This window comes from Balaenoptera borealis (assembly GCF_965194805.1).
Source record: "Balaenoptera borealis genome assembly, chromosome: 1".
Classification (NCBI taxonomy): Eukaryota; Metazoa; Chordata; class Mammalia; order Artiodactyla; family Balaenopteridae; genus Balaenoptera; species Balaenoptera borealis.
The window spans coordinates 106,933,601-106,961,027 of NC_138860.1; the positions used below are offsets into that span (position 1 = coordinate 106,933,601).

Sequence of the window (27,427 nt, forward strand, 5' to 3'; positions counted from 1 at the left end):
AAATCTTATTTTTTATTTGCATATGTTGATGTATGCTACTTCCATTTAAATAATTTTAATCCCATAGTGCTTTGCATTGCTATTAGATATTATTGAAGCTTTTAAAAGTTCATTATCAGATTTCCTATAATAAAGGAAATAAAAGCAAAAATAAACAAATAGGACCTAATTAAACTTAAAAGCTTTTACACAGCAAAGGAAACCATCAACAAAATGCAAAGACAACCTAATGAATGGGAGAAAATATTGCAAATGGTATGACTGATAAAGGACTAATATCCAACATATAAAAACAACTCATTTCAAATATTAATTAAAGGTAGAATATGACAAGGGTATACCTCTTAGTCCTAGTTACAAATATTTTTTCTTGTCTGAGTTTTTATATAGATTTGGCAAAATTAATGATGCATCAAAGCCTTTCCAAGACATTAAAGGTAAGAAAATATTTGTAGATTTGAAACATTAAACTTACTAGGGAATCAAGCATATTATCAATTAATTGGAATTAGACAGAGACCAGTACAGGGAGAAATAGTGGATAAATAACCTCTTTCATCTTATAAATAATAACCGGTCTGAGAAACCCCTTGATCTTCCTTATCTGGTAGTTTAGACTCATATTAATACTTCAGTTACAGCCTAAACAACTTTCAAACACAGCTGTAAAGAGAAATGTAAAAAAATATGGATAAATGTCTTACAATTCTATACTTTATTGGAAATTCCTACCCAAGTGACAAATTTATTAGAAATTTTACCATCTTAGTACTTTGATGCCTTTAACCACTTAATAACATAATCCATTAGGGGATATAAGTTGATTAATTGTGCTTAATGTAACCACATTCCCTCATTTCAAATGAATAAATGAATACGAAATGTGGTTGTTTATACATTAGTCTAAGTATATGTAGGATTAAGTTCAAAGTATAGGGAATAAGTTCCCTCCATGAACACAATCACTCAAATATGTTCAAGTTAAAATACAATATTTTTGGTATTCATTTACCTATGGGAGGAATCCACATTTCCAAAGAAAGAAACAATTTTCTGAGTGCATTTCAGAAAAAGGTCACTTGGGTGACAAGCTCTGGCTGGCTATGAACTAATTGCGTAACTGAAGGAACAGCAGTGGAGGTAGATTCTTAAATATAAAAAGCTGTTTGAGGGACTTCCCTGGTGGCACAGAGGTTAAGAATCCACCTGCCAATGCAGGGGTTTCAGGGGACATGGGTTCGAGCCCTGGTCGGGGAAGATCCCGCATGCTGCGGAGCAACTAAGCCAGTGAGCCACAACTACTGAGCTCGCATGCCACAACTACTGAAACCCGTGCGCCTAGAGCCCGTGCTCGGCAACAAGAGAAGCCACCGCACCACAATGAAGAGTAGCCCCCGCTTGCCGCACCTAGAGAAAACCCACATGTAGCAACGAAGACCCAACGCAGCCAAAAATAAATAAATAAATAAATATATAAATATATAAAACTGTTTGACTTTGAAAAACACCCCATAAATACATAACTCTGGATTTGACCTAAGCACATTTGCCCTTGCAATCTTGGGGTAATTGGGTGGATTTAGACTCATCCCTGAAATCCATTCATCAGAAAGAATACTAAACCCAGTACACATATAGTAGAAGTTCTCTATTGTAAGTTATAATTTATAATTGTAGTTTATCAGTTAGTCACTTAATTTGGCTTGTGTTAGTTCTCGATCACCTTTAAATGAGCTGATTAAAGCTCAGGTTTTCTCACTGGTTGTTAAGATAAGGAGGAAGGTGATAAAAGACCCAAATAGGTGTTTCTACTGACTGCTGAGTAGTTCTCCTAAAGAGGAATGAGGGTCATTTAGCTCAGTGTGGACCAGGACAGAGATTACGTACATAGTTCCCTCATTACTCTATTTTGGAACAAACAATTGCTGAACTCTCTAGAGGAGAAAGTGAAAGGCTATATTTTAAACCAGGCAAAGACAATATATAATCAAATAATGAAGAGAGACCAAAATGAGAGAATCATTAGCAAATTAATTGGACATTTTTAGTCAATTCTAAATATATTGTTTAACTTTGCTTTAGCACTGCTGCTTAAATAACAAAACAACAATTTAGTCACAGGGAAAGAAAGATGCAAAATATAGACTCAATTAACTTCCTTATTGTGACACTAAGAAAATTAATCTCTTGGTTATTTGACCTAAGAAAAAAATTCAATAAATCATGTATTCACAGGGCTATATACCTAACACAATGTTTTCTGTGTTTTCCTTCCAGTCCCTGGCAAAGTAGCAAAAAACATGACTTTGAAGTTCAGGTCCCTGGATTTACCTGCTACTTAGTACCAGAGTGGCTTTGGTCAAGACACCGAGCCTGTCTGAGTTCTGTTTTCTCTTGCTTAAAAAGTGGCAAATGTTTCCTTCCTCACAGACCTGTTGAGAGAACAATCAAATAGATCTGTGCATAAAAGCACACAGTAAACTAGGGAAGTGTATGTTTAACTAGTTAAGCAAATAATAGGCATTCCTTATGCACAAGTGCTTATAGAGTCCATGTAGAAGTTCGCTTAGTTCTAAGCATCCTTTGATCTATACCAATATTTCACTTGCCTCTGCGTTGGGTCATACCAAAGGTTTTCCTGCAATTATATTACAGCTAGGTAACCTCCTGTTACAATTGTGAGGTCAGAGAAGGTTGTCTCCATTCTTCCTCAAACCATTTTCCAGTCCATTTTTCCTTTTCAGATCCTACAAGATGAACATAGGACATAGGACTTCCTGTGAAAATTCTTGTAAGGATGTCATGAGAAATATGAAACTCCTTTTAAAAAGTGCTTCAGACATGGAAAGAGATATTATTATTCTTTGTTTCAAAGTCTCTCATTTGTGCAGGTGAAAAACCCTTGAACACCCACACTCAAAAAATACCTGTACAGTAATTTAGGACTGTCTCACACCTCCTACTTGATGAGGGTTGGAAGCAGATTTACCTTATTTTGTTTGCTTTTTTGTGAACCTCTTGCCCAGTAGGTTTTCTCTCCTTTCTTTGGATTGTAATTTGTATTGTTTTTAGACTCTCCTGTTGTGTTTACAGATTATTATCATTACTGGAGCCCTCTGATGCAGGCAGGTTCTGATTTTCCCTTATATGTAATTCACTTCGGTGCTGCTAGAGGCTTGCACAATATGCAGATTCAGATTAAACAGTAGCTCAAAATTAAGTAAAATCAAATACAATTTTAGATTATACATTTATAGACAAAGTTTGCATTTAAGTTCTGCCTCTTCCATACAATCTAAAAATAGTTTACCCCCAGACTCTTCTGGATGAACATGAATGGTTCACCAATCTCAAGTTTCAGTCCTTGAGTACATGATAGTCATACTTTAAAAAAAAAAGAAAATTATTGGTTCACATCTCTCCATTCCCTTCTGTTACACTGATCCTTCAAACATGCATAAACTGGACTTCAGAATGCTTTGGAGGAAACACAAGTTTTGCAAAGTCTGCTTCTTGAACCAGGGACCATGTCTTTGTATTAAGCACATTCCAGGTACATAGTAAGTTGCTCAGTGAACACTTGTTGATTTTAAGTGAATAGAAAGAATGGGAAAAGACTCTGGAGTTGGGGGTAGGAGAGCATACCAGAAATAAAAGAAATACACAGGTTGGAAAGTAAGTCTTAAAAACCAGAGGTGTATGAGCCATGTGAAGAAGTCTAAAATAGAACTTAGAATGAGTCAGAGTTCATACGATGTAACCAGTGCTGTATTCCATGGGGAAACTGGGGTCTGAAAGATGTGTTCAGCAAAGCTAGCTGAGTCTACAAGTTGGCAGAAGCAGAATCCAGGGTTCTCAACCAAAGTTAAAAGATCTCTCTTTTAGAGAAGGCTGGGGAACATGTTGAGAGAAGGGAGCAGTCAGAGGATCCTAACTACAAAGGTAGTGGGTGAGTGAGAACCTGTCTGAGTATTGTGATAGGAATAAGTAATGCAGAGCAGGAGGAAACATAATGGCAAATTGTACGGGTCAGGGCGAAGGGTGGAGACTGACCTAGTAGCCTCTCTTCTGTACTCCTACTTGGACATCAAAAGGTCAAAAGTCACCTGTATTGTAGGATGGTCAAGATGCAAAAGCTGTCCTGTAAGGAAGAATGCCAGGGTGGGGTTGAGAGAACTGAGGCTGAGCCTGGAATACAAATCCTGGAACTGAAGTTTGGCCTTAGGACAAAGACAAATAGGATAAGGTATATTAAAGCTATCTAAGAAAAATGCTGTAAGCTTTCTAAGACCTCTAAGCCTTATCAGAGGTAAATCATTTAACATTAGATAAGACCTCATAGGACATATTTTTAAAGAGAATTCCCATAATTAATACACTTTTGTACCAATGAGAATACAGTTTTTTTCATTTAGAATTTAATATTTCCATGTTTTAAAGCCCTCAGAGAGATAAAGGATTGGACCATATACAAAAGAGAGTATGTCTAACTTTAAGAGAATTGTAAGAAATTCACAGAGTTATGGAAAGGCTGTTCTTACAGGTATATACAGACCAAGAGCAGTGCAGAGTCAATCAGAAAGTGAATTGGAGACAGAACAAATGGGAGGCTTTTGATCTAGCTAGAACTTGACAACATTGCAAATATGGCATCAGAGATAACATTTATATAACCAGAGCACTAGAGAAATAATCTAATTTACAGTAGTGACATGTCTTATAATTTCTAGTTTCTAGAACTAGCCATTTCCTCACAGATATTAAGGTTTGTTTTTTAGTATCACAACCTGTTTTTAAAATCACTGTTTTTCTGATAATTTATTCAAACAAAATACCATTGACAGGGATTTAGATGGAATAAATTCTGCTTTGGATACATACCACTTGTTTGAACAGATCAGAAAATGGAAGGCATTGCTGATATTTGATTTTTTATGCTATGTATTCCTTCTCATACTTATAACAATTATATGTTTTTAAAGTATTGTTTGTTGTATGCATACCAAATATAACTGTTTGAAGAAATGGCTGAGTTTCTTTAGCACTGGAAATACGTATTTAATTATAAGCTTTCTGAACCTCAGAAATAATTACTTCATGAAGTAATTGAATCTCATTTCCGTTATAATAGAAGATATTTTGATTAGTACAAGATACAATTACTTCACTTATTAGGCATCTGATAAGGTCAACTTACGCTTTTAAATACAAAGCAGCTTAAGTGTCTAACAGACATTAAACGTCTGGCATACATTTCAATACACAGTCTCCCCTGAAATGAATGCAAAATTGCATCCATTAATGGAACATTGTACTGAATGCAATAAAATCAAGTTACTGTCTTGCAACTTCTTCATGCTATTACAGTCGTTCTTGAAGAAACCTCAAAAGGAGTGATTAATGCGAATTTTAACTGTTAGGAGTAATTTATATTTGTCTACACTAACATGCATTCCTTATATTAAAAGGGCACAGGAAATACAATTTATTGATTTGTGTCATGAATCTACCCAGAAAGTATAATGCTAATGATGGTTACAGTCAAAATTCAGAAGAAAAGGAAAACGACCAGTATTCAAAGGATATTAATGTTTTGTTTCAAAACTTTTTTTTCTAGAAAACTAGACATATTTGAGCATAGTCATTTTTGATCTTTCTGTTCTCTTATGTGTGAGACACCTACAGATAGCCCTCCGATTCTGATTAAGGTGAAAAAGCCCCTTCTTCAGTTGAATGCACAATTATCTGGTATGTAAAAAGCATTTAAGAATAAGACCAAATGTGGTACAAAAATACAATTCTTTCAAAACAGAGAAAAATTTCATAAGCATAGGCTTTGATCAAACTGTGTCTTTCTTTGCTAACCAAAAGTAGTTAGGGTAGTAAGGAGTGGTCGATTTTTCCAACAAGGTTGAATGAGATCACTGGGTGTGCTTGGGGACGTTAACAAGATTAGGTGGATCCACAGAACTTGAGTTCGCAATCCATTGGTGATTATATCATGTGAAAATTTACAATGCATTTCAAATCTAGGAAAAAGTTGAAGTTAATAATTTTTATAAGAAAGAGTGATAATGTTACTTATTTTGTAGAATTACATTTCCCACTCTGTCTAGATACACACATATTCATTGGGACAGGTACATGCAGACTCATATACATCTATGTACATGTACAATCTTATTTTTCCTCAAGATTTTGGTACTTTTGATTATTCTTAAAAGTTTACAAAAAACTTGAGGACTATAAAAATTTTTTTACATGATTTATAAGATATATGGGTAGCAAAGGAAATCATATCTTAACATGCCTTTAAATATTTATATATAAAACTGAAAAGCCAACAGAACTAATAACAGAGTACAGCTGAATGATGCAATGCAAGATAAGCATGCTAGCATTATTATATTTCATGTACAATAGCACAAAAACTATGCAATTCTATCTGAACTACACAATTCTATCTGAATAACTTGTCACTGTACTGTTGAACATAACACTGAGCAGAGTAAATGTAGATACTTCCTGTGTCTCTGAATGGGAAGACTAAAGGTTTTATAGATGTAAGTTTTCCTTAATTAAATAATAGACTAAATGCAAACAGTAATGGGGATTTTATGGAACTTCAAGCTGATTCTAAAACTCATATAGATGAGCAAATAAACAGGATACTAATACACATTTGAAACATTTATATTAAAACATGGTATTTAAGGACTGTCAGTATGGGAACAGAAAAACAAATGAAGGAACCATAGTACAGGGCCCAAAAATAGATCCATGTACCTTTGAAATTTAATTCATGATAAGATACTTTAAATTATCAGGAAAAGGATAAGTGCTGAAATCCAGCTGACTTTCTATAAAAAACTCCTACCTCACACTAAACACACAAAAAATTCCAGAACAATTAAAAGCATAATATAATTTAAAGACTATTTAAGAAAAAACGAAATTTAAGGGGATGTTTTTATAACCTTGCAGTAGGAAAGACTTCCTACGTGAGACACAAACTCAGAGGCCACAGAAGAAAACTGACATATTTTGACTACATAAATTAGGATAACTATATGGCAAATAAAACCATAATACAAAGACAGTTAAAAGATAAAGAATAGATTGGGAGATTATATATATATGTTCAAAGGATAATATTTGTACGAGAGAGTTTCTACAAAATTGTATTAAGATGCCAGTGAAAGAAATGGAGTCTAGATAGTTTATATGGGGTTAATAAATGTTTTCTTAAAGGTATTGTGAAATTTGTAGTGGGGGCTAAAATAAAAAGTATATCCCAACTCTACATTTTTCTTTTTAAATATTCAATGTAGTCTCTCTTTTCACTGTGTAACTTGCCAGCCTGCATCTACATGAATTTTTAATTTTAGTCTTCTATTTTTACACACTGACAGGTATAAGATATCTGTTTCCTTAAACCTTGATTCATGTGTTATTTTTCTAGCAATTCTTCTTATTGCAGAAGGATATTCAAGAAATGAACTTTCATAAGCCTGCTATTATAAAATATCTATTTATAGGTAACTGCAACTGGCAGAGTTACCATAGAAACTAAAACAGCAATCAATGCAGAAACCATGAAAGTGTAAGTAAAGATGTGAGTATTATGAATAGAAAGCAATAAAACACAAAATCCCTCATAATTATTAGAAAAAATGCAAAATAGAATTTTTTTTCAAAGGATGATAACAGAAGGAAAAACAGTTTACAATTATGGTTTATCCACTAGTATAAATTCGTGCAACTGCAGTGAAGTTTGGCATACTCTCATTTTAAGATGCTGTCAAGAAATCATTAATTTTAAGAAACTGGATAAATATAAAACTCTTCTGTACTTTGAGAGGCCTAAATCTTAAGACAAACCACTATTATTCCTCTCTCTTAATTTCCAATGTTAGACTTATCTAGGTGCAATTTCCAAATCATTCTGATTTAACGGAGAGATATCTTGACTCAAGCTCACACTTGCAACTACCATTACACAGACTTTGTGTTAAATCCACTAGTTGAAACTGAAGAAGAGGTCAGGAAGCATAATATACCACCATCAAAGTGATAAAATCCCATAAAGATTAACTGCATTTGTATTTTCAGTGAGCACTTTTGAATGAATGTGAATGAACAATGAATTCTCATTGTTTCTAATTAGCACCTTCCTAATATGTGATGAAATTGAAGACTTCTGCATATGTATGTTAGCCACATGGATCTCCTTGCTGTGGAGGGCATACCACAACAGTGATTGCTTCAGAAGAGAAATCTGTAATTTGGTTTACATATTAATGATTCTACATTTTAATGAATACCCCTGGTATTGATTTTTCATGCTAATATATGGCAACCTTCGCACAGGCTGTATTCACCATCAGGACAGGGACTGTATTTTTGTTACCATTGTATTCTGGTGTCCAGCAGAGTGCCTTGTTTCAGATAATTGGCTTTGCGGTTAAATATGAACATTTCAAACTATAAATTTCTTTCTAAGTACTGCATTAGCACTACTTTAACTACATCCTGCTAGTTTTGGTCTGTTGTGTTTTTATTATCATTTAATAAGAAATATTTTCTAATTTCCCTGTGGTTTCTTCTTTGCTCCATTAATCGTTTAGAAGTTAATTAATTTCTAAGTGTTTGTAGTTGTTCTAGATAACTTACTGATTTTTTTTATTAAATGCAGTTGCGATATGAAAACACATGATTTCAGTTTTTAAAAAATTTATCATGACTTGTTTTATGGCCCAGCATGTGATCTTAGTGAGCATTTCATGGTGCACTTGAAAAATGTATATTCTGCAGTTTTGTGTAATGTGTAAGTATCAGTTAGGTCAAGTTTGGCAGTGTTATTCAAAACTTCAATGTTGTTACTTTTTTTGTTTGCCTGTTCTATCAATTACAAAGAAACGGATATTAAAATCACCACCTGTGAATGCGGATTTGTTAATTTCTCCCTTTAGTAGTGTTAATTTTTGTTATTATATCTTCTTGATCCATTGATCTCTGGCCTGGTTCATCTGGCTGGGCTAACATCAATACCTTCAGTTCCTTTTTCTTGTGCCAATCAGATTCCTCAAAGTGAATTTTTCAGTCTTTGACCTGGAGATTATTAGTCTACTTGCCATCCTTCTGAGATCCCAATGGGGGAAGAAGTTGGATTTTCAAAATTCAGTATATGACCAGCAGACTTTCACTTAACTTTTAAGTGAAAAAGTTTTTAACGTGATTCCTGCCTCCATCTGTGATGTGTCCAAGGGGCAGACTTCTTATTCTCAAATAAGCCTCTGTCTCACCATCTCAAGGACAAATTTTCAGTCTTCTGCAGAGGTGGGGAAGGGACTGTGAGGGACAGTATTTGGTGGCTCTTGCTGATTCTTAAACAGCCTCTTGTTTTCAGCCTCACCTTGTCTCCATTTTAAAGGTACCCCCCGGGAAAAAAAAAAAAATGTACCCAGTGCTGCAAGCTCAGCATTGTGGGAGAGGTGGTGAAGAAGAAATCAGGTTGCTTCTAAGTTTCCAAAATTTTGTTGCAGAGCTGTTGGTTGTATGTGAAGAGCTAGTTGCCAAAAGTGTGCAAATTAAGAGACTATTGCAGTCTACAGTTGTGTTATTGCTAAAATTCTAGCATCATTGATTTATTCTTCCTATGAATATTCATTTGTTTACTTACTTAAATAAAAAATTGTTTCTCCCATTTCTAAATGATTTGAATCAACAAATTAATTTTTTTGGATTATAAATCTCCCTTTTAAATTCAGATCACCCTGGGTGGGAAGTGTAACACACTGACTGCCCTATCAATCATTTACATTATATTGTAAAATCATTTTATCAGTCCCTCCTGGCAAACAAATGAGAAACTGGCGAATTAGGACTGGGAGCGTGGGCAAGTAAGTACAAGAAAGAATTGTGGTTCTGCTTGGAGCGGAAGCTTGCAGGGTGGGGAACTAGAGCAGTTGGGATAAAGGGGTACTCGAACGAGGTCATGGGTTAAGGATGAGTATTGACAGAACACAGAATTTTATGAGGAGTTGGGCATGGAGAGAGAGGAAAGAAGAAGAATTGAAAGACAATTCTGAGGTTTCCAGAACTTAACTGTTGTCATTATTTTAGTACTTAAACTCCTTTTCAAAAGCTATAAGCAGAAATTTTAAAGTTTACTTGAGAATTAGAGACTTTTCTAAAATGGAACTTTTCCTCTGGGCCCTTAAAGTATACTACAGATCAGACTTGTTTTCTTATATTGATTGTGAGAAGTTATTTGTAAGTTACCAATTTTTCTTTTAAATTGAATTTTTCCTATCAATTCATCTTGTACATTTAGAAAAGTTTTACAAGTTATTTATTACTTTATTCTTATTTTTGATTCTTCAGGCTCCCTGTCAAGTACCTAGTGTGTTTTACAGTTAGATGTACTACAAAGTTATTATTTAAGAAAAAGTAATTATTTTGTAATGCCTTAATTTTCTCCTAGAATATTTATGCTTCAGCTGGCTTCCCCGCCACACACACCATATTCAAATGGTACTAACCCAAATAAAAATATAGTTAATTTTCTGATTTAAAATATTTTTATTTTCAGAGGCCAGATAGTTCATGTTTGTATGGTAGTTCACTATGGAAGATTTTTAGATATGACTCTTGAAAATGCAATTGAATTAGGTAAATGTATTGCTCCTAACACGCTGGTGGTGCGAGTTCAGTTTCCCTACAGGCAATACTCTAGCTTTAACCGGTTTTTTCCATGGTTACCTTCGTTCCTATGGAAACCGACCTCTCTTGCACTCTTCTCTCTCTCTTTTTATCACTTTAGAAACAGGTTACAGAAACAACAGCCAGGAGGAAACATGAAATATTCATACACCCACTACTTAGATGCTTCAACTAACATAGTAACAGGTGTATGTTTTCTCTTAAAGGCTATGCGCAGGCATGCACAAATCCACACACCACATATTTATATATATCTAACAATCTAGACCACAAGAACTGAAAGAATTTCTCTGACTTGGTAATGAAGCTACCCAATGATGATGCTCCAGGGTCTTGCAAGGCATGTGTGGAAGTGGACAGAGCAGGGATAACAGAGCTGAAAGGTGATGGTTACCTACTGGGAACATTTCAGTTCTGAGACCGTATGAAGGCATAGGCTCCTGCCGTGCTCCTGGTATCCACCAATTAACAAAAAAGTTAGAAATTGATTAAAAGCTCAGTTTAGAGATAGGAATCCTGATCTGGATAGTCTTGGATTTTGGAAGAGTCCCTTAATTTTTTTTTTCCCTAAGACTACTTCTAAGGGATTCTAAATAAACTGTAGTGTTTTTTTAAAAATGAAAAAAATTAGTAAATGATAAACTGAACTCATATTAGAACAAGGCTTCTGTTCAAAAGCCCATTATCAAAAGAAGCAATACTTTTTTTGCTTTGATAAGGAACTTTACAAGCTAAAGTCCTTTGATGGGATTTTGGTGGATTAAATTCTTTGCTCCACCTCCCTCCAAATCTGGATGTCTTCTCCAGCCTGAACGAGTGGACATTTTTGAGTCGGATACTCACCAAGAAGGAAGAAAAAAGTCAGATTTGGGGGGAGCACCATCATAGACATAGCTGCAATCGCAGAACCTGGATTTAAAAATCTGGCTTGTCACTAGCTAGTTAGTGAACTTGACAGAGTCTTCTAACTTCTTAGAGTTTTTGTTTCTCAGTTTTCAAGTTGAAATAATAATACCTATTAAGTTGTGAGAAGAATTTAATAAATTCATATGGATGATTTTGAGTTTCTCCAACACCGGTGCACTGTAGTTGACACTAGAAATACAAAGGAAAAACAAAGTCCTTGTCCTCCTGGTGGATACTGCCCAGTGCAATGTTTTCCAAATGCTAGTGTGAATGTTTACCACCTGAGGTGCTTATTAAAATGTAGAATCATTAAGATGTAGACCACATTACAGTTTTCCCTTATGAAACAATCACTGTTCTGTATGAAATTATTTATAGCACTTTCCTTCAGATCCATGGTTGGATTTTATATTTCTTAAAGTTCTGCTTTAAATGCCATTTTCCTTATGTTATGAATTAATGAAAAAAATGATTCCTTTCAAAGAAAATTTCATCAGTAATATTAGGTGTTTTAGACATGGACTAAAATTTTAGGATGACAAAATTTAAGGCATTTGTTTAGTATAAACTGACTGGCATAAGCAAAGTGAAGAAAAAGACTGGGGGCAGGAAGGATTACTCAAAGAGACAAGAGAATAAGAGTAGCCCTTAAAAATATGTTTTACTTCAGTAAACACGTTTGGATTGAAAAGTGAGTTGCAAAGACACACTTTAACATCTTAGTAAAGAGATGTGCAACATTTTTTTTTCTCAATATTTTTCTCCCTTGAGTTAGATGAATTGAATGATCAAGGGTAAAAGTAAAGACTGAAAATCCAGTCAGGAAGTAAAAGTCTATCTCCTTTTTATCAAATATACAAAATTAATAATTTAGAAATAAACCTTTAAAAATTGTTTAAAAAAAGAATTCATAGTTTGAGATGTTCTATTGGAGAAGCCTTCCAATTATGTGGAATTATGAATTGGCTCTTTAGTTACTATGATCACCAAAATGTTCATGTCCACTAAAATTGACATGTGGAAACCTAATGTACAATGTGATAGTATCAGGAGGGTGGCCTTTGGGAAGTGCTTAGGTCATGAGGGTGGAGCCCTCATAAATGATATCATCACCCTTAAAATGCAAGACTGAGAAAACTCCTTTTCCCTCTTCCACCATGTGAGGTTACAGGGAAAAGATAGCCATCTAGGAAGGGGGTTCTCACCAGACATCAAGTTGGCCAGCACTTTTTTTCTTGGACTTTTCAGCCTCCAGAACTGTGAAAAATAATTTTCTGTTGTTTTTAAACCAAATAATAATAATAACAACAATAATTTAGAAGTAGCCAAAAGAGGCCATTTAACAAGACTCTTTACTAAGTGATGGAAAAACAAGAAGTTTCTTGAGGGCAATGATCCATTCTTATCCACATTTTTTTTTTTTTTCTGTAGAGCCTAGTTTAGAATAGATCCTGGATAACATTTTTAAATTTTTTGAAACAAGGCTAAAGGCCTTTAAATGACTCAGGTCATAATATTTTCAGAGTCCTGTATAAACTGAGTACAGTTCAATTTTGGGGACTTGAACTGGGGACTGGAATTTTTTCATATTAGCATTATCTATTTTATGATTTTTAGAATTAATAATAAATTTTTAAAATTAATAATACATTTTAAAATTAATAATAAACCAATAATAATAAAATAATAAGGGATATATTATCTACAGGCAGTCAGTCATGGGGCAAGCTCTGAACCTAAAGAGCCTGGGTTTGAGTCCTAACTTATGACATTGGGTAAGTTCTCAATCTTACAGTTCCTCAGTTTGCTCATCTGTAAAGTGGAAAGAATAATAGTGTCTACTCTGTGAGGTTATCCTGAGGACTCAAGTACACTGCTACTGCAGGTGGTAGGCACCTGTTGAGTTGGTACTGGAGTTCTGCACAGGTGCAAAGAATGTCTGCTATCTGGTTTCTAGTTTGTCACAGCATTGAGCACAGCTTGCGACAGCAACAGCAACACTTGCAGTGCTTCTTAAAGCAGTTGTGCTGGAGCCTGCGTGGCCCTGAGTCCCATTGTTTTGAAGGGAGGAGAGGAAAGGAGCCACTTTGGTTCCACATTGAGGTGGCAGCAGTGGCCTCAGGGGCTGGGAAAGCAACTCCTTCCTGGTGCAGAATGGAGTTTGCACTATGTTCTCCCCTAACTGTTCTCCCCTAACTGTTGATTTATACAGTGACTAATATTAGTGTAAATAAACCAACAGTGCTTTATGGCTGGATCTTATATTTCTTAAGGTCCTGCTCTAAATGCCATTTTCTTTGTTATTATAAAAATGTATTTATTTAATATTTGAGCAGTAGATTTATTATGATTTTAATAAATATCAAGTAGCTTATTTATTATAATTTCAATTACTATACTGAGATAGTATAGTCACATAACACAAATGGCACGCCTATCTCCTGGTGGCAGCCAGCTGAATTACAGGTAGAAATACTCAAGCATTGAACATGCCTTGTCAAGCCACAGATATACTTGAACTGTTCACTGAAACCATTTACTTGAATATATCACAACTCATTGGATTTACAACCTCAACTATTTATAATGAGGAAGTTAAAATGTAAAGGGGATAGCAGGACAGAAAAATTAGGAGTTTGGAATTAACATATACACACTACTGTATATAAAATAGATAAACAACAAGGACCTACTGTATAGCACAGGGAGCTATATTTAATATATTATATTAACCAATAATGGTAAAGAATCTGAAAAATAATATATATATATATAAATATATATATAACTGCATCACTTTGTTGTACACCTGAAACTAACACAACATTGTAAATCAACTATACTTCAATTTAAAAAATGGTTAAAAAACCCACAAAGTATCTCCAAATAAAAATCTAAGCTCATTCAAAAAAAAGTAAGTTTCTTATCAAACAAACCCTAAATTATTCTCTAATTTATATTCATGTCATTTATTAGTCTGTGGTTTTAAAAGAAATTGTACATGTATCATCCATTTGATTCTCAAAATTCATATCCAACTATCAAGAAAAATTACAAGGCATACCAAAAGGCAACAAACACAATTTGAAGAGACAGAGCAAACATCAAAACCAGGCATGGCAGGAATGTTAGAAATAACAGAATGAAAAGAAAAGCCACAGACTGGGAGAAAATATTTGCAAAAGACTCATCTGATAAAGAACCATTATCCAAATTACACAAAAACCACTTAAAACTCAACAGTAAGAATACAAACCAACTGATTGGAAAATAGGCCAAAGACCTTAACAGATAGCTCATCAGAGAAGATATACAGGTGGTAAACAAACATATAAAAATATGCTCCACATCATATGTCAGCAGTGTAATGCAAATTAAAACAACAAAGAGACACCACCACACACCTATTAGAATGGCCAAAATCTAGAACAGCAGCAATACCAAATGCTGCCTAGGATGTGGAGTAACAGGGATTCTTATACATTGCTGAGGAGGATGCAACATGGTGCAATCACTGTGAAAGACAGTTTGTCAGTTCCTTACAAAACTAAACCCACTCTTACCATGCGATTCAGCAATCACACTCCTCAGTATTTATTCAAAGGATTTGAAAACTAATGTCCACACAAAAACCTGCACATGGGTACTTATAGCAGTTTGTACACAATTGCCAAAACTTGGAAACAACCAGATATCTTTCAGTCGATGAATAGATAAATCAACTGTGGTATCCAGACAATAGAATATCATTCAGCTTTGAGAATAAACAAGCTATCCAGCATGAAGAGACATGGAGGAAATTTAAATGCACACTACTAAGTGAAAGAAGCTGATCTGAAAGGTTACATGTGGTATGATTCGAATTATATGATATTCTGGAAAAGGTGAAACTATGGAGACAGTTAAAAGATCAGTGGGTGATCATTTCACAATATATACAAATATCAAATCATTATATTGTACACTTGAAACTAATATAACGTTATATGTCAATTATATGGCAATGAAAAATACAAAACCAAACCAAACCAAGAAAATATCCATGGTTTCCAGGAGTTGGGGAAGGGGGAGAGCAGGATGAATAGGTGGAGTACCCTTCTATAATGGTGGATACATGTCATTATACATTATACATTGTGTAAACCCATAGACTATACATCACCAAGGTGAACCCTAATGTACACTATGGACTCTGTGTGATAATGATGCGCCAGTGTAAGCTCATCTGTCGTAACAAATGTACTGCTCTACTGGGGGGTCATTGATAATAGAGAGGCTATGCATATGTTGGGGGGCATGGAGTATGTGTAATATCCCTGTACCTTCTGCACAATACTGCTGTGAAACTAAACCTTCTGTAAAAAAATAGTTTAATTTTTTAAAATCCTGGAATATTTGTTTAAGATAACAGGGCAGTAAAGATGTCTCTGCACAGTCTTTCAACAAAGGGTAGTTTCCCAAAGACAACTCTGATTTTAACTTGAGGCTTAATCAGAAAGGGACCGGCCTGGGATGTATGTAAAGGTTTGGTTTTTTTTGTTTTTGTTTTTGTTTTTTGTGTTTTAGAGGGGGACTAGATATCCAGGAGGACAGAAAGAAACATGATAAACTGAAGATCAGTGAAGACTAAACCAAGGAAAATATTGTCATAAAGATTAATCAACACTTGTTCTTGAATATCAAGAAATAAACAATTCTCTGAGAAAAGATATAAAAACTCAAAGAGTCATAAGAAAACATAAAAGAATGAAAACAGATAGCGGTGCTTAGGAAAGAAAGGAAGGAAAACAGAAATATTCACTTTATAAAGAGACACACAGAGAGAGAAAGAGAGAGATTGATTCAATAGTTAACTGGTGAAAGAATCAATTGTCCTATCTGCAACTCATTCTGATTCTCAAAGGGTCCAAATTTAAATTTCTTGGTGGAACTTAGGCAAAGTCCTTGCCACACTGTTCCCAGAACCTCTCTTCCTAGGATCTCATTCTAACACTTAGACAGAACTTAAGAAAAGATAGATGGTATGGGCTGAAACTGGCCCCTGTCGGTAGGAAATGAGAGATTTGCTAAAGGAGATTAGAAAAAAGAAAAGGTGTTTCAATAATAAAGAAATTGAGGCAGAGTGAGAAACTGAGGCAATCAATCATGGACCTTTATGAAGAGTTTAACTTCCTAGATTCTTTTTTCTTTAATTATAGGAAATTAATTTTTAGCACAAAGTGTTAATATTTTTTCCTCCTATGTTTATACTGATAACTCCCTATGATTACTTGGTTACATCAATATAGACTCACATGTATGGTAGTGTGGAGAACAAAAGACTGGAGCAGCAACAAGAATTTTGCCTTTCCTCACTCTTCCTCCCATTAAACCTAAGTGAAAAGAACAGTATTGTATTAAGCCACCATGTCTAATCGTCCTTGGTGGTGACAAGAAGGGAAGTAAGAACACACCAGCACAGCAGGCTGAGAAGCAACTGGTGGGTGGAAAACTCAAGACACGATCTGAGATAACGATCAGCCTTTATTTCCTAAAAATACTAGGACGTGACTCTTGAAAGGGATGACAAAAATGACGATTGGTGTACACATTTATAATCTTAATTCTCACAACAAAGCATTTTTAAATAAATTTATAATTAAAAAAATAATAAATGCAGAGTTCTCAGGAAGGGTGAGAGGTTGCTCAAGGTCACAGAATTGTTGAGTGATTGAGCCAGGACTGTACTCAGTGCTCTCCATTTCTAAAATGTGTTTCCTCTTCACCACTCGTGGCAGTACCATGATGAATGGTAAGGGAAAGGAATGGATTAAGTCATAGTTTAGATATTTTTTTTTGCTTTAGCCATAGTAGTGGGGGAGGATAGTTTGCTCTTACTAAGATGGAGAAATAAATTTGGGAATATAAATCAGAAAATGTATTTTGAGAATGTTAAATTTGAGATAATTATAGATATTTAAGTAGAGATATCAATCAAGTAGGCAGTTGTATATTTGGTTCTAGAGTTCTAGGGAGAGATGAGGACTAGAGATAAAGAAGTCAAAAAATAATGCCCAAGATTAAGAACTAATATACTGCCACACAGTGTTTTAAATGCTTTGCCTATATTTACTCATTTAATCTCCATAACAACGCTAAATTATTATCCTTATTATACAGAAAAGAAAACTGAGGCACACAGTAGGTAGAGGTGGAATTTGAATACTTGTCAGCCTGACCCCAAAGACTCTTTCACTACTCCATAATTCTGAAAATAATTGTGATATCCTAGTGGCAGATTGGGTGACAATACGAGACCAGTGGACATGCCAGATCTAAATAAATTATTGATACTATAGTCCCTGGACTCTAATATCTAATTTTGAACTTGAAAAATAACCTTGAATGCTGACTACAAAGAGGGCTTTCTACTTTTCTTCTTTTAATGATAGGGTAAGTATTCTTTATTGGCACTTGCCTCTACGGAGATTACTGTGGAGGTGGGAACGTTTGAACAAACAACTTTTGCAAAATCATATCTATTGTGAGGAAACAGCTTGTTCCAAGAAATCTGGCTTAACACCATGTCAACATTTTTAAAAGATGCTTCAAATAAGAAAAAAGAGAAAACTATAGATAAATTTGGCTTCAAAGTCGTGAAGGGATTTCTGAGAACTATGGGACTTCAGGGAACAATTAAATGGACACCCATTTTTTTCTCTTCCAAACACCCTCATATTTTTTCCTTCGTATAATATATTCTATTTACTTATTTTCCTAAATTTTTCACACATAGTAGGTAGAATATACTGTATTCATTCAATTCTTATATTTATTGATCACCTATTGTGTTAGGTGCTACTTATAAAGAGCTTACAATTTAGTGTGTAGTAAATATTCAATGCCTTGTTAATTAAGGTGATTAATTGTACAAACTATATAATTGTGAAACATTGACCATGCAAAACACAGATTTATAAATATTCTCAAAAGGGAGAGATAGCTTAGCCTTTTTGAAAAATGTACCAACTCTGGTGTCATAATGTTTCATTCATTCATTCATTTCAAATGTTGAGTGTCTAACCTATGTGACAGGTGATGTGTTAAACATTAGGGATTACAAAATGAACAGAAGATAGTTGTTTCCCTCTCTCAGTGCCCTTCTGACCTCTACCAGTAGTGTGACTTTGAGTATATCACTTCTCATGTGTTTTACTTTTCTCATGTGTAAAACATAGATAATTATAGTGATTATACCTAAAAGGATGAGTGATATCTCAAATCCCTTCTAGCTCTAAAGTTGTATAAGGGAAGATTGAGATTTAGTCTTGAAGGGCAAAAGAGATTTAAAAAGCAGTGCCAAGACTCTCTGGAAAGAGAGTTAAAAATAAACCACATGCACACAGGCAAACACACACACAAATGAAGAAGTGAAGCCTGTTGCACCAGTAGGTTTGCATGGAGAAGTAGTGGCCTATAAGGGTCTGTAGGTTGTACTGTGAAGAGTCTTGAAGCTGTATGACAGAGACTGATCATTCTCATCTAGGAGCCATTCTCATCCTTTTCCATCTAGTTAGAGAAGACACAGACTTTTAGCTGGTAATAAGGCCTTTCAGCTAGAGACTAACTACGTCTTCTGGCCTTTTCTGCAGCAGGATGATCTAGTTTGCTCCAATTGGGTAGATTATACATGATAGATACAACTTCAGTGTCATCTTCTTAAAGAGAAAGCTGCTTATCCTTGACTTCCTCCTTCCCACCGCCAATCCTGCTGGGAAATCATGACAACTAGAGAAACTTCGGAAGCCATGAGTTACAGAGGGTAGAGCTACTTCTCCAACTACTGGCTGCTCATATCTGTATTATACGGAATGGAATCATACAGGGTGTAACCTTCTGGCTTTTTCATTCAGCATAATTCCCTGGAGATTCATTCAAGTTGTGTGTATCAATAGTTCATTTTTTTTTATTGTTGAGTAGTGGTCCATGGTATGGTTGTATAACAGTTTGTTTAACCATTCACCCAAGGAAGAACATCTAGATTATTTCCAGTTTTTGGCTATTATTAATAAAACTGAGATGAATACATAGGTACCATTTTTCTTATGGACATAAATTTTTATTTCTGTGGGATAAATGCCCAAGAGCGCAATTCCTGGGTAATGTAAGTGTATCTTTAGTTTTTTTTTTTAAAAGAAATTGCCAAACTATTTTCCAGAGTGGTTATACCATTTTACATTCCCACCAGGAATGTGTAAGTGATGCAATTTCTCCACATTCTTGTTAACATTTGGTATTATCATTACTTTTTAAATTTTAGTCATTCTTATAAGTATGCAGTAATATCTCATTATGACTTTCATTTGTATTTCTCAAATGGCTAATAATGTTGAACATCTATTTGTGTGCTTATTCACTATCTGCATATCCTTTTTGAAATGTCTGTTCATGTCTTTGCCCATTTTTTTATTTTTACTGTTTTTCTCTTTTAGTCTTTACTGTTTACTGTGTTACTGATTTTTTACTGTTGAGTTTTGAGGATTTTTTTTGTATATTCTTGATTTGACTTTCAAAAAACAGCAAGAGAAAAGATAAATTGGACCTCATCAAAATTTAAAAACTTTGCTCTTTCAAAGACCCCGTTAAAAGGATGAACAGATAAACTACAGACTGGAAAAAAATACTTGCAGACACTGTATCCAACCAAGGACTAGCAGCTAGTCTTTGTTCTATATCCTAAAGATTTTCTCCTGTGTTTTTCACTAAAAATTTTATATTTCTACATTTTACATTTAGGTCCTTGACTCATTTTGAGTTTATTTTTTTAAATACCTCTTTTTATACCTCAAGAAATATCCGTGATTATTTAATTTAGATAAAGAATAGGAAAGATTGGGCTGGGAGTGGAGTGAATTAGTTTTCCTAATACTCAAAGATGACATATCTTCATATCTTTTCTCAGAGGGCTATCACAGGCTAGAAGGTACAAACCACACAACGGGGGCGGGGGGGGGGTAGGGGGGAAGTTCCTACTATAGAGAATATCTGGCTTGTCTTCTACAAGGTAGTAGCCAGGTACAAAGTGTATGGAGGTGATTAAGAGAAAGGGAGATTTTATATTAATACAATTTTCATATTTTTTCTTCTAATTCATTCACCCACTTGTCAATTGTACTATTTTTAAAAGCTAACATTAGAGTTTAGATGGATTTTTCTCATAGGCAATGGCTGAGAATCTTAAGGTAGGGGGAATAAAGGAGATAAACTGGGCACTCAACAAGTTTGTTAAATAGAATTAGTGGCAGAACTATAGTTTTGTTCAGTTTGCCCCTCTTTATCATTGACAATAGTGCACAAGCACTAGCAATCAGGGACTTTCATTGACCATTGTATGCTCAGTGAAATGGAAGTCATTTCTGTATCAGAGGACTCTAGACATTTTTTTTTTTTTGCAATTAGGAAGCATAGTCACTGGGGATTTCCTAAAATTGGGTCTTACATGTAATATCATATACTATTACTGAAATCTATACTTCCTTCAAACTGCAGCATTTGATCCTAGAGCATTTTAGAAGCTTTCTACAGAATTAAGACAGGAGACACATTTAATAAGCTGGGGAAATGAAATATCCAGTCACAAACAGACCATTACCCATTTTCCAGGCCACATTTTCCTTTTAGATTAAACCATTTCAATTCCTTTTGGTTTCCTTCAATTATTTTAACTAAATTACTCTCTGAATCATGCATAAATTTCCATATTCCATTTGAACTGCAATATGAAATGACCCATAGATATCAAGTAAAGACTTGACCTGTAAAAGGCAGAAATGATACTGCTCTAATGATAGTTTCTTATGTATATAACCCAGAATCCATTCACCTGATACATCATGAGAAAGGTACTAGGATCAGGGGTACCTGTGTATAAGTCACCTATTTTGATATATTATGTAGTAAAATGGTTGATGTAGGCTTTTAGCAACCCCATTGGCTTGCTTATATAAACTGTGTGGTCAAAGATGATAATACTCGTTAGTCATTTTAGACCAGCAAGTTTTTTTCTATTTTCTTGTCAGTTTTTGCTCTCTGGATAAAATACATAATAGTAATCCATAGAAAGAACATTAGGATATCCTTTAGAAAAGATAATATAGCTGAATGTCCCCATTCCAGAGATGAAAAATTCAAAACCCAGAGAGGCTTAATATTATATTTCAACCGTTATAAGGTACACATCAATTTTTCACATGTTAATGTTTCTAAAACAAGTATGTTTTCTATAATCAGTAGCATCTTACAATGGCTCTTGGCCAGGTGGCTATCATGGTGTAGTTGCATGGTATGCATGAATTTGGTTGCTGTTGGCACTTGCATGAACTTGGTGGCATCACTGGACAACTGTAACTTCATGTTTTAGTGAACCAGCCACTTAAGCATCATTTGATTAAATCATAAGTTCTGGCTGTGGTCTAAAAACTTGTGTGTTAATACCTTCTAGGGAGATGGACAAAGTATTAGCAGTACAACTCATATAACAGGTGTTAATGGCTTGGAAAACAATCCTGGAGTTAATAATAAAGCATCCTTTTTAAGAGAAGCTGACTCAGAGGGTAATGATGCACATCAACTACTCTTAGTAAAAAATTGATTGAGAACAATTGACCCTGACTCTTTCATATTTTCCTTTTCAATACTCTATAACATTGATATGTGAAAAATCTATGTCTAAAAAATCTAAAAGAGCTTCTTTATAAGCATAAAATCAAAATTCTAAAAGATAAGGAAACATTAAATTCTAAAAGATAAGGAAACATTATATCATAGTTTGAGAAGCTTTTCCTTCTTAGTGCAATACTCTTTCTTCTAAATAATTATGAATATAATCAGTTCTGAGTCATTCTTATTTCTTCAGTTGTTTTCCTATAAGTCAAATTATTATCCATTCATACTCCATCTGAAGTAAAAGACCAAAATGCTCCAATTTTGATGAAGAAATCTAGTCTTTATTTCTATGATGTTAGCACAATATACTCACACAATAGCTCTGATCTGTACTTAACAAAATACATTATAGCACTTTACAAACTTTATCAGTTTGGAAAACATTGCATAACATTTTATTAAACACAATACTTTTTATATATATCATATATATTTTCATAATTTTATTTACTTTAAAAAGATAATTAACTCTCTTTATTCAATACTTGATTTTATCAATAAAGCACAGCCTAACAAAGGAAGAAGTGCTCTCATTAGCAAATAAGATAAATAGAACACTAAGAAGAGATAACACCTGTTAGTCTCATTTATTTTAAATTAAGGTACCAGTGGAATGTAAACAATTTTTTTGTAATTTTTTTTTTACAAAAGATGTGTTATCAAATATACATGCAGAGGTCTGAGTTCTAGCGACTATCATTATATTTCCTTAACAGTGTGGTATAATTTAAGTCATTAAAAACCGTAGCCTTTGGCACTTTGAGTAGAAAACGAATATATCAATATTTATGTAAAGAAAAAAAAACTTCGATGACTAGAGAAGTACTTTAAAATCTTCTGTTAAGAAATAGGAAAGATTAGGAAATATCATACTGCACCTGAAATGCTGCAGCTTTTTTTTTCCTTCAGAGCACTAAAACCAGTCCCCCTTCCTCTCTATAAATTGGCAAAAGCCAGTAGGAGTGTCATAATGGTGGTGGTAGTGGTTAAGAAGTGGGGAAGGCAACATTGTACTCCCACTCCCCTCTCTGAGATGGAAATTGCCAGAAGGGGTATAGTTGAATCTGTATTTTATTGCCAGAAGGGTTATAGTTGAATCTGTATTTTATTGCCAGAGTTTTCAATTCTGCTGGTTTCAGCTAAATCCCTAATGATTTAGGAGGTTGGTTACTCTACAAATCTCTGCCCTTTTCCGGTAGAAGTTGATAAGAATGTGGTACTACTCATCTCTAAACAACTACTTCTGTTCTCACTGAAAACTAAACTGAGATCAGATCAACCAGCATTGTTGTTACCTTTTGTCCCCTTGGCAATCATCAAATGCACGTTAGAATTCTTCAGAAATAGAGTAAAAAGGTTTAATACTAAATAACAGGAACCGAATATTTCTTCATACTTAAAATAAAATTTTAACTTGGAAAACACCTCGAAATGTTTTGTTTTTATCTTCTTATTGATAATATTGGTTTTCTTTGATTTAAGTTGAAGGCTTCATTCAGGATAGGTAGCAAAAACTGTCATTTGTATGTTGAGCACAAAAATTGTGCCTATCTAGATATTTTGAAGAAATACATTCTTAATGTATACTGTGAGTTTCTTCTTAACAATTTACATTTTTTTCAGATTCTCCCTGTTGGTATCCAATTAACAAAAATACTTTAGAGAAGACGGTAAAACCCAACTACTGTGGCTCTAATTTACTGGTTATTAGGATATCAAAAAAAGTTAATAATCTGGAACAAAATAGAAATTTTTGGATTACTTAAGAAAGCAACTTAAGCCAGCTGGCTGGAAACATCTAAAGTTGGACATGACCAACACTGCTGTCAATGTAACCCACAATGTCAAGTTTTGGTTCATATTTCTTGCTTATAAATTCACAGCAGTATGTTTTGCTCAAAGAATGTCAACTGTTATTTTTGCTTTAAAAATAGAACAACATATCTATAACATAAAAAATTTAAATCCATAAATAAAGGAGAAGGCATAAAATGCAAAATATGATCACAACAATTTCAAAAGACTCTAAAACAGTATTTTTTAAATTATGCAAATTTACTCACTAAAAACAGATTTTTCATTAGCAGTAACTATATTTAAATAAAAGTAAGCAGCAAAAAGCTATGCAGAAAAGTATTCTCTTTCACTGAAAGTATCCCTATCAATTTTTGTTGTTGAAGAAAGTATAATTTTGAAGAAATGCACAAAACCTTTTCATTTTTTTGACTGTGACAGAGCCACTACAGAGAAGCTGCAGGGTGTCCTATTCTAACACAAAGAAGCCAACATCTTCTTAATACAGTAGCATTTCTTTGACAAGGAGTTGCACACCACTATTTCACAGCTAAATAGAATTTGAGAGTTTACATGGTATATGCACTATAATAATCAGCACCACCCGTATTGAGCTTTTGGTGCAGATTCTGCAAAATGAATATATAATACTGCATGGCCTCTGCTATAGGGAATACGTGTGTTCTGGATTCCCACAGCTAATTATAAAGAAAGATCCCTAAAGTTGGCACATTCAGGAAGTACAATAGTATACATTGAAGGAAACCACTTTCTTTTGATACTACCCTCTGCAAACCATTTGAGTTTGAAGGAAGGTCTTAAGAAGAGTCTTCACATTATCACATTAGTTAGGTTCTTGCATTGTGCTTTTCCCTCCCCTTGATGTGAAGTCTACAAGCTTGGGTAGAGTAGTTCTCAAGAGTCACTGAGTTCCGGGCTGATGGTGCATAATCTAGTTTGGTGAGAAGGTTCCCGATTCGCTGGAACAGAGCACTGGTAGAATCTACACGTGGTCTTTTGGGGGTGGCCCACATGATTGAATGGGCATCCCTCAATCCTTATAAGCCCGTGTTGGGGAGGTTCCTTTGTAGAAGATATTCCTAGTGTTTTCGGGGCTGTTGCTTCTTTCAGGAATTAAGATGATGTTGCCCTTTCTCCGCAAGGTGGAGTCGCGGGAAGAAGAAATGGACAGGGTCTCTGAACCAATTTCGCTGCCCTCTATTGGGGTGACGCGGATGGTGGTGATTCCATGGTGGTGATGCTCGTGGTTATCAATGTTGCTTCTCTTTCGATCTCCAGAACCAAAACTGTCTTTCAGGGACTCACAGCTTTCGGAGTCCCTGTTGAGATCGTTGAGTTCATAAGTTTGGCGAAGGCTGCTCTTTTCAGGGGCTTTCCATTTCCAGGAGCCACTGCCTTCGCCTTCGGTGGACGGGATCTGTATGACGGGCCTGTTGTTCTCCGGGTGAGCCTCAACCCTCACGATCCCACTGGGTTCGTGGTCTGTCAGGGTTTTGTAGCGGATGGAGCCAGTGCAGGAGACTGTACTGCCTTCGGTGTTCTTGGGGCTGCTTTGGAGGACGCCCTGCTGCTTGGACATGGCTATGACTTGCATGATTCGAGGCTGGCTGTTGCTTCTATTACAGGCCACGGTCTTCTCCGCAGCTTTCAGCCACTTGGCCCGAGCAGAGCTGCTTTTTGGGGAGGTGCTTATGTTTTCCTGCGTCTCCTCAGGGATGTGCACTAACTGTGAGGACCCGGGGCGGGACTGAATGGACACTCTTGGTCCCCCAGGCATGCTGTTGTTACACCCGGGGACGGTGCCAGGCTGGATCTTGAGGTACTGATTGCCGGGACCATGGTGGTCTCCATTGACCCCCACCCTCGACGGCTCTGAGCTTGACCTCATTTCAATGGATCTGGGTGGTGACTGTCCAGGCTCGGTCTCTATAACCTGCAGGGACAACTTCCGACTTTCATTCTTATTCTTCCACTGGGTGAGGAGTTGCTTGGATCTAGCAGAATCCATAGAGGCATGAATGGTGGCGTTTCTTCTCACAGGGTCTTCCACGGATGGGGTGTTGGCTCTAGGCAAGGTATTGCTGAAGGTAACCATGTTTTCCTTCCCCATGGGGCTCCGTGGAGTGATGATTTCTACATCAGCATTTGCCCTTTTGAGGTTTGTCAACGAGCTAGCATCTCTGTGGTTTCGGTTGAGGATGCCTTCTGTGTGAGCAATTCCGTCACTACTGCTACCATTTTTAGCAGATAAAACTCGGCTAGGGTCTTGATTGAGGTCTGTCAGAGACCTGAGGGCTTCTCTGTGCTGAAACACACTCTCTTCACTAGGCAGAAAATTCCCCACAGCATACAGACCCTAATGTTGGAAGAAACAATAAATATCATGCATTAGAAGACATGGTTACTGGGATTTTGCCTTGGAGGATGTACTGAGGCACATAAATAAGTGTGTGTTCTCTGTAAACCATTGACTGATACAAATAACCAAAACCTAAAGGTACAATTACTCAGGAAATAGTTTGTAAGTTATATCATAAATCACTGAACTAACTGTTCAGAACTATGGAGTCCATTACTTTTTATTATTAGTTGGATTTTCTCTCCTTTCTCCATCCCACTGGGATGTTTTTGACAATCTTGTCCTCTGTTTTGAGAAGAGAAGTCAGACAATGAGAGAAATCAGGGCATTCTTCCCCTTTTCAAAGGAATTCATTTTTCTGGATTTATGAACCACTTGTTGAGTGACACCTCAAATGGCTTAACTGATTTATTTTGTCTTCCATTTTCAGTCATATCTCATGATGGAAAGCAGAAGAGATGTGGAAATACAGAACAATGAATCATTCATAAAACATGATATCAGATTTTGTAGTGGGGCCAGAGACACATATTTTCACAACTCACATGGAGCACAGCCCTGTGTTCAGCATTTTCCAGAATGTTCTGGGAAGAGAGGGCAGAAACTGTCACTAGATTGGGGCATTCATGTTCTTTCCTCATTTAAACCTGGTCTTAAATTTTGAAAGCAATGTTTGATCAACTCAGTACTATTACAGTACATTTGAGCCAAACTTTATTTAATCTTGTCTTCATAATCAGGTGGTCAATTTTTTGTTTGTTTCAGATTTGGGGGATAAAAATCTGAAAAAGGTTAAAGTTCAGCTTCAGAAATTTTAGGCTTTTGACACATAGATGCTCTAATCCCAGCTGGATTTTCAGTTTTTGAGATGTTTAGTTTAGAGATAAGAGCCAGCAGCAAATACCTATTTGCATGCTA

General features: G+C 35.3%; 1 protein-coding gene across 3 annotated transcripts in view; it reads right to left on the bottom strand.

The window, feature by feature from the left end:
• Window positions 1-1,367: 1,367 nt before the first annotated feature.
• Window positions 1,368-27,427, bottom strand: part of PLPPR4 (phospholipid phosphatase related 4) — a 60,722-nt gene continuing 34,662 nt past the window's right edge. For all 3 annotated transcript variants that reach the window (XM_082384298.1, XM_082384297.1, XM_082384296.1), the window contains one exon: window positions 1,368-26,506. In XM_082384298.1, the coding sequence (XP_082240424.1) occupies window positions 25,181-26,506 (1,326 nt within the window). In that variant the 3' untranslated portion in view covers window positions 1,368-25,180. The remainder of the gene's footprint in view (window positions 26,507-27,427) is intronic.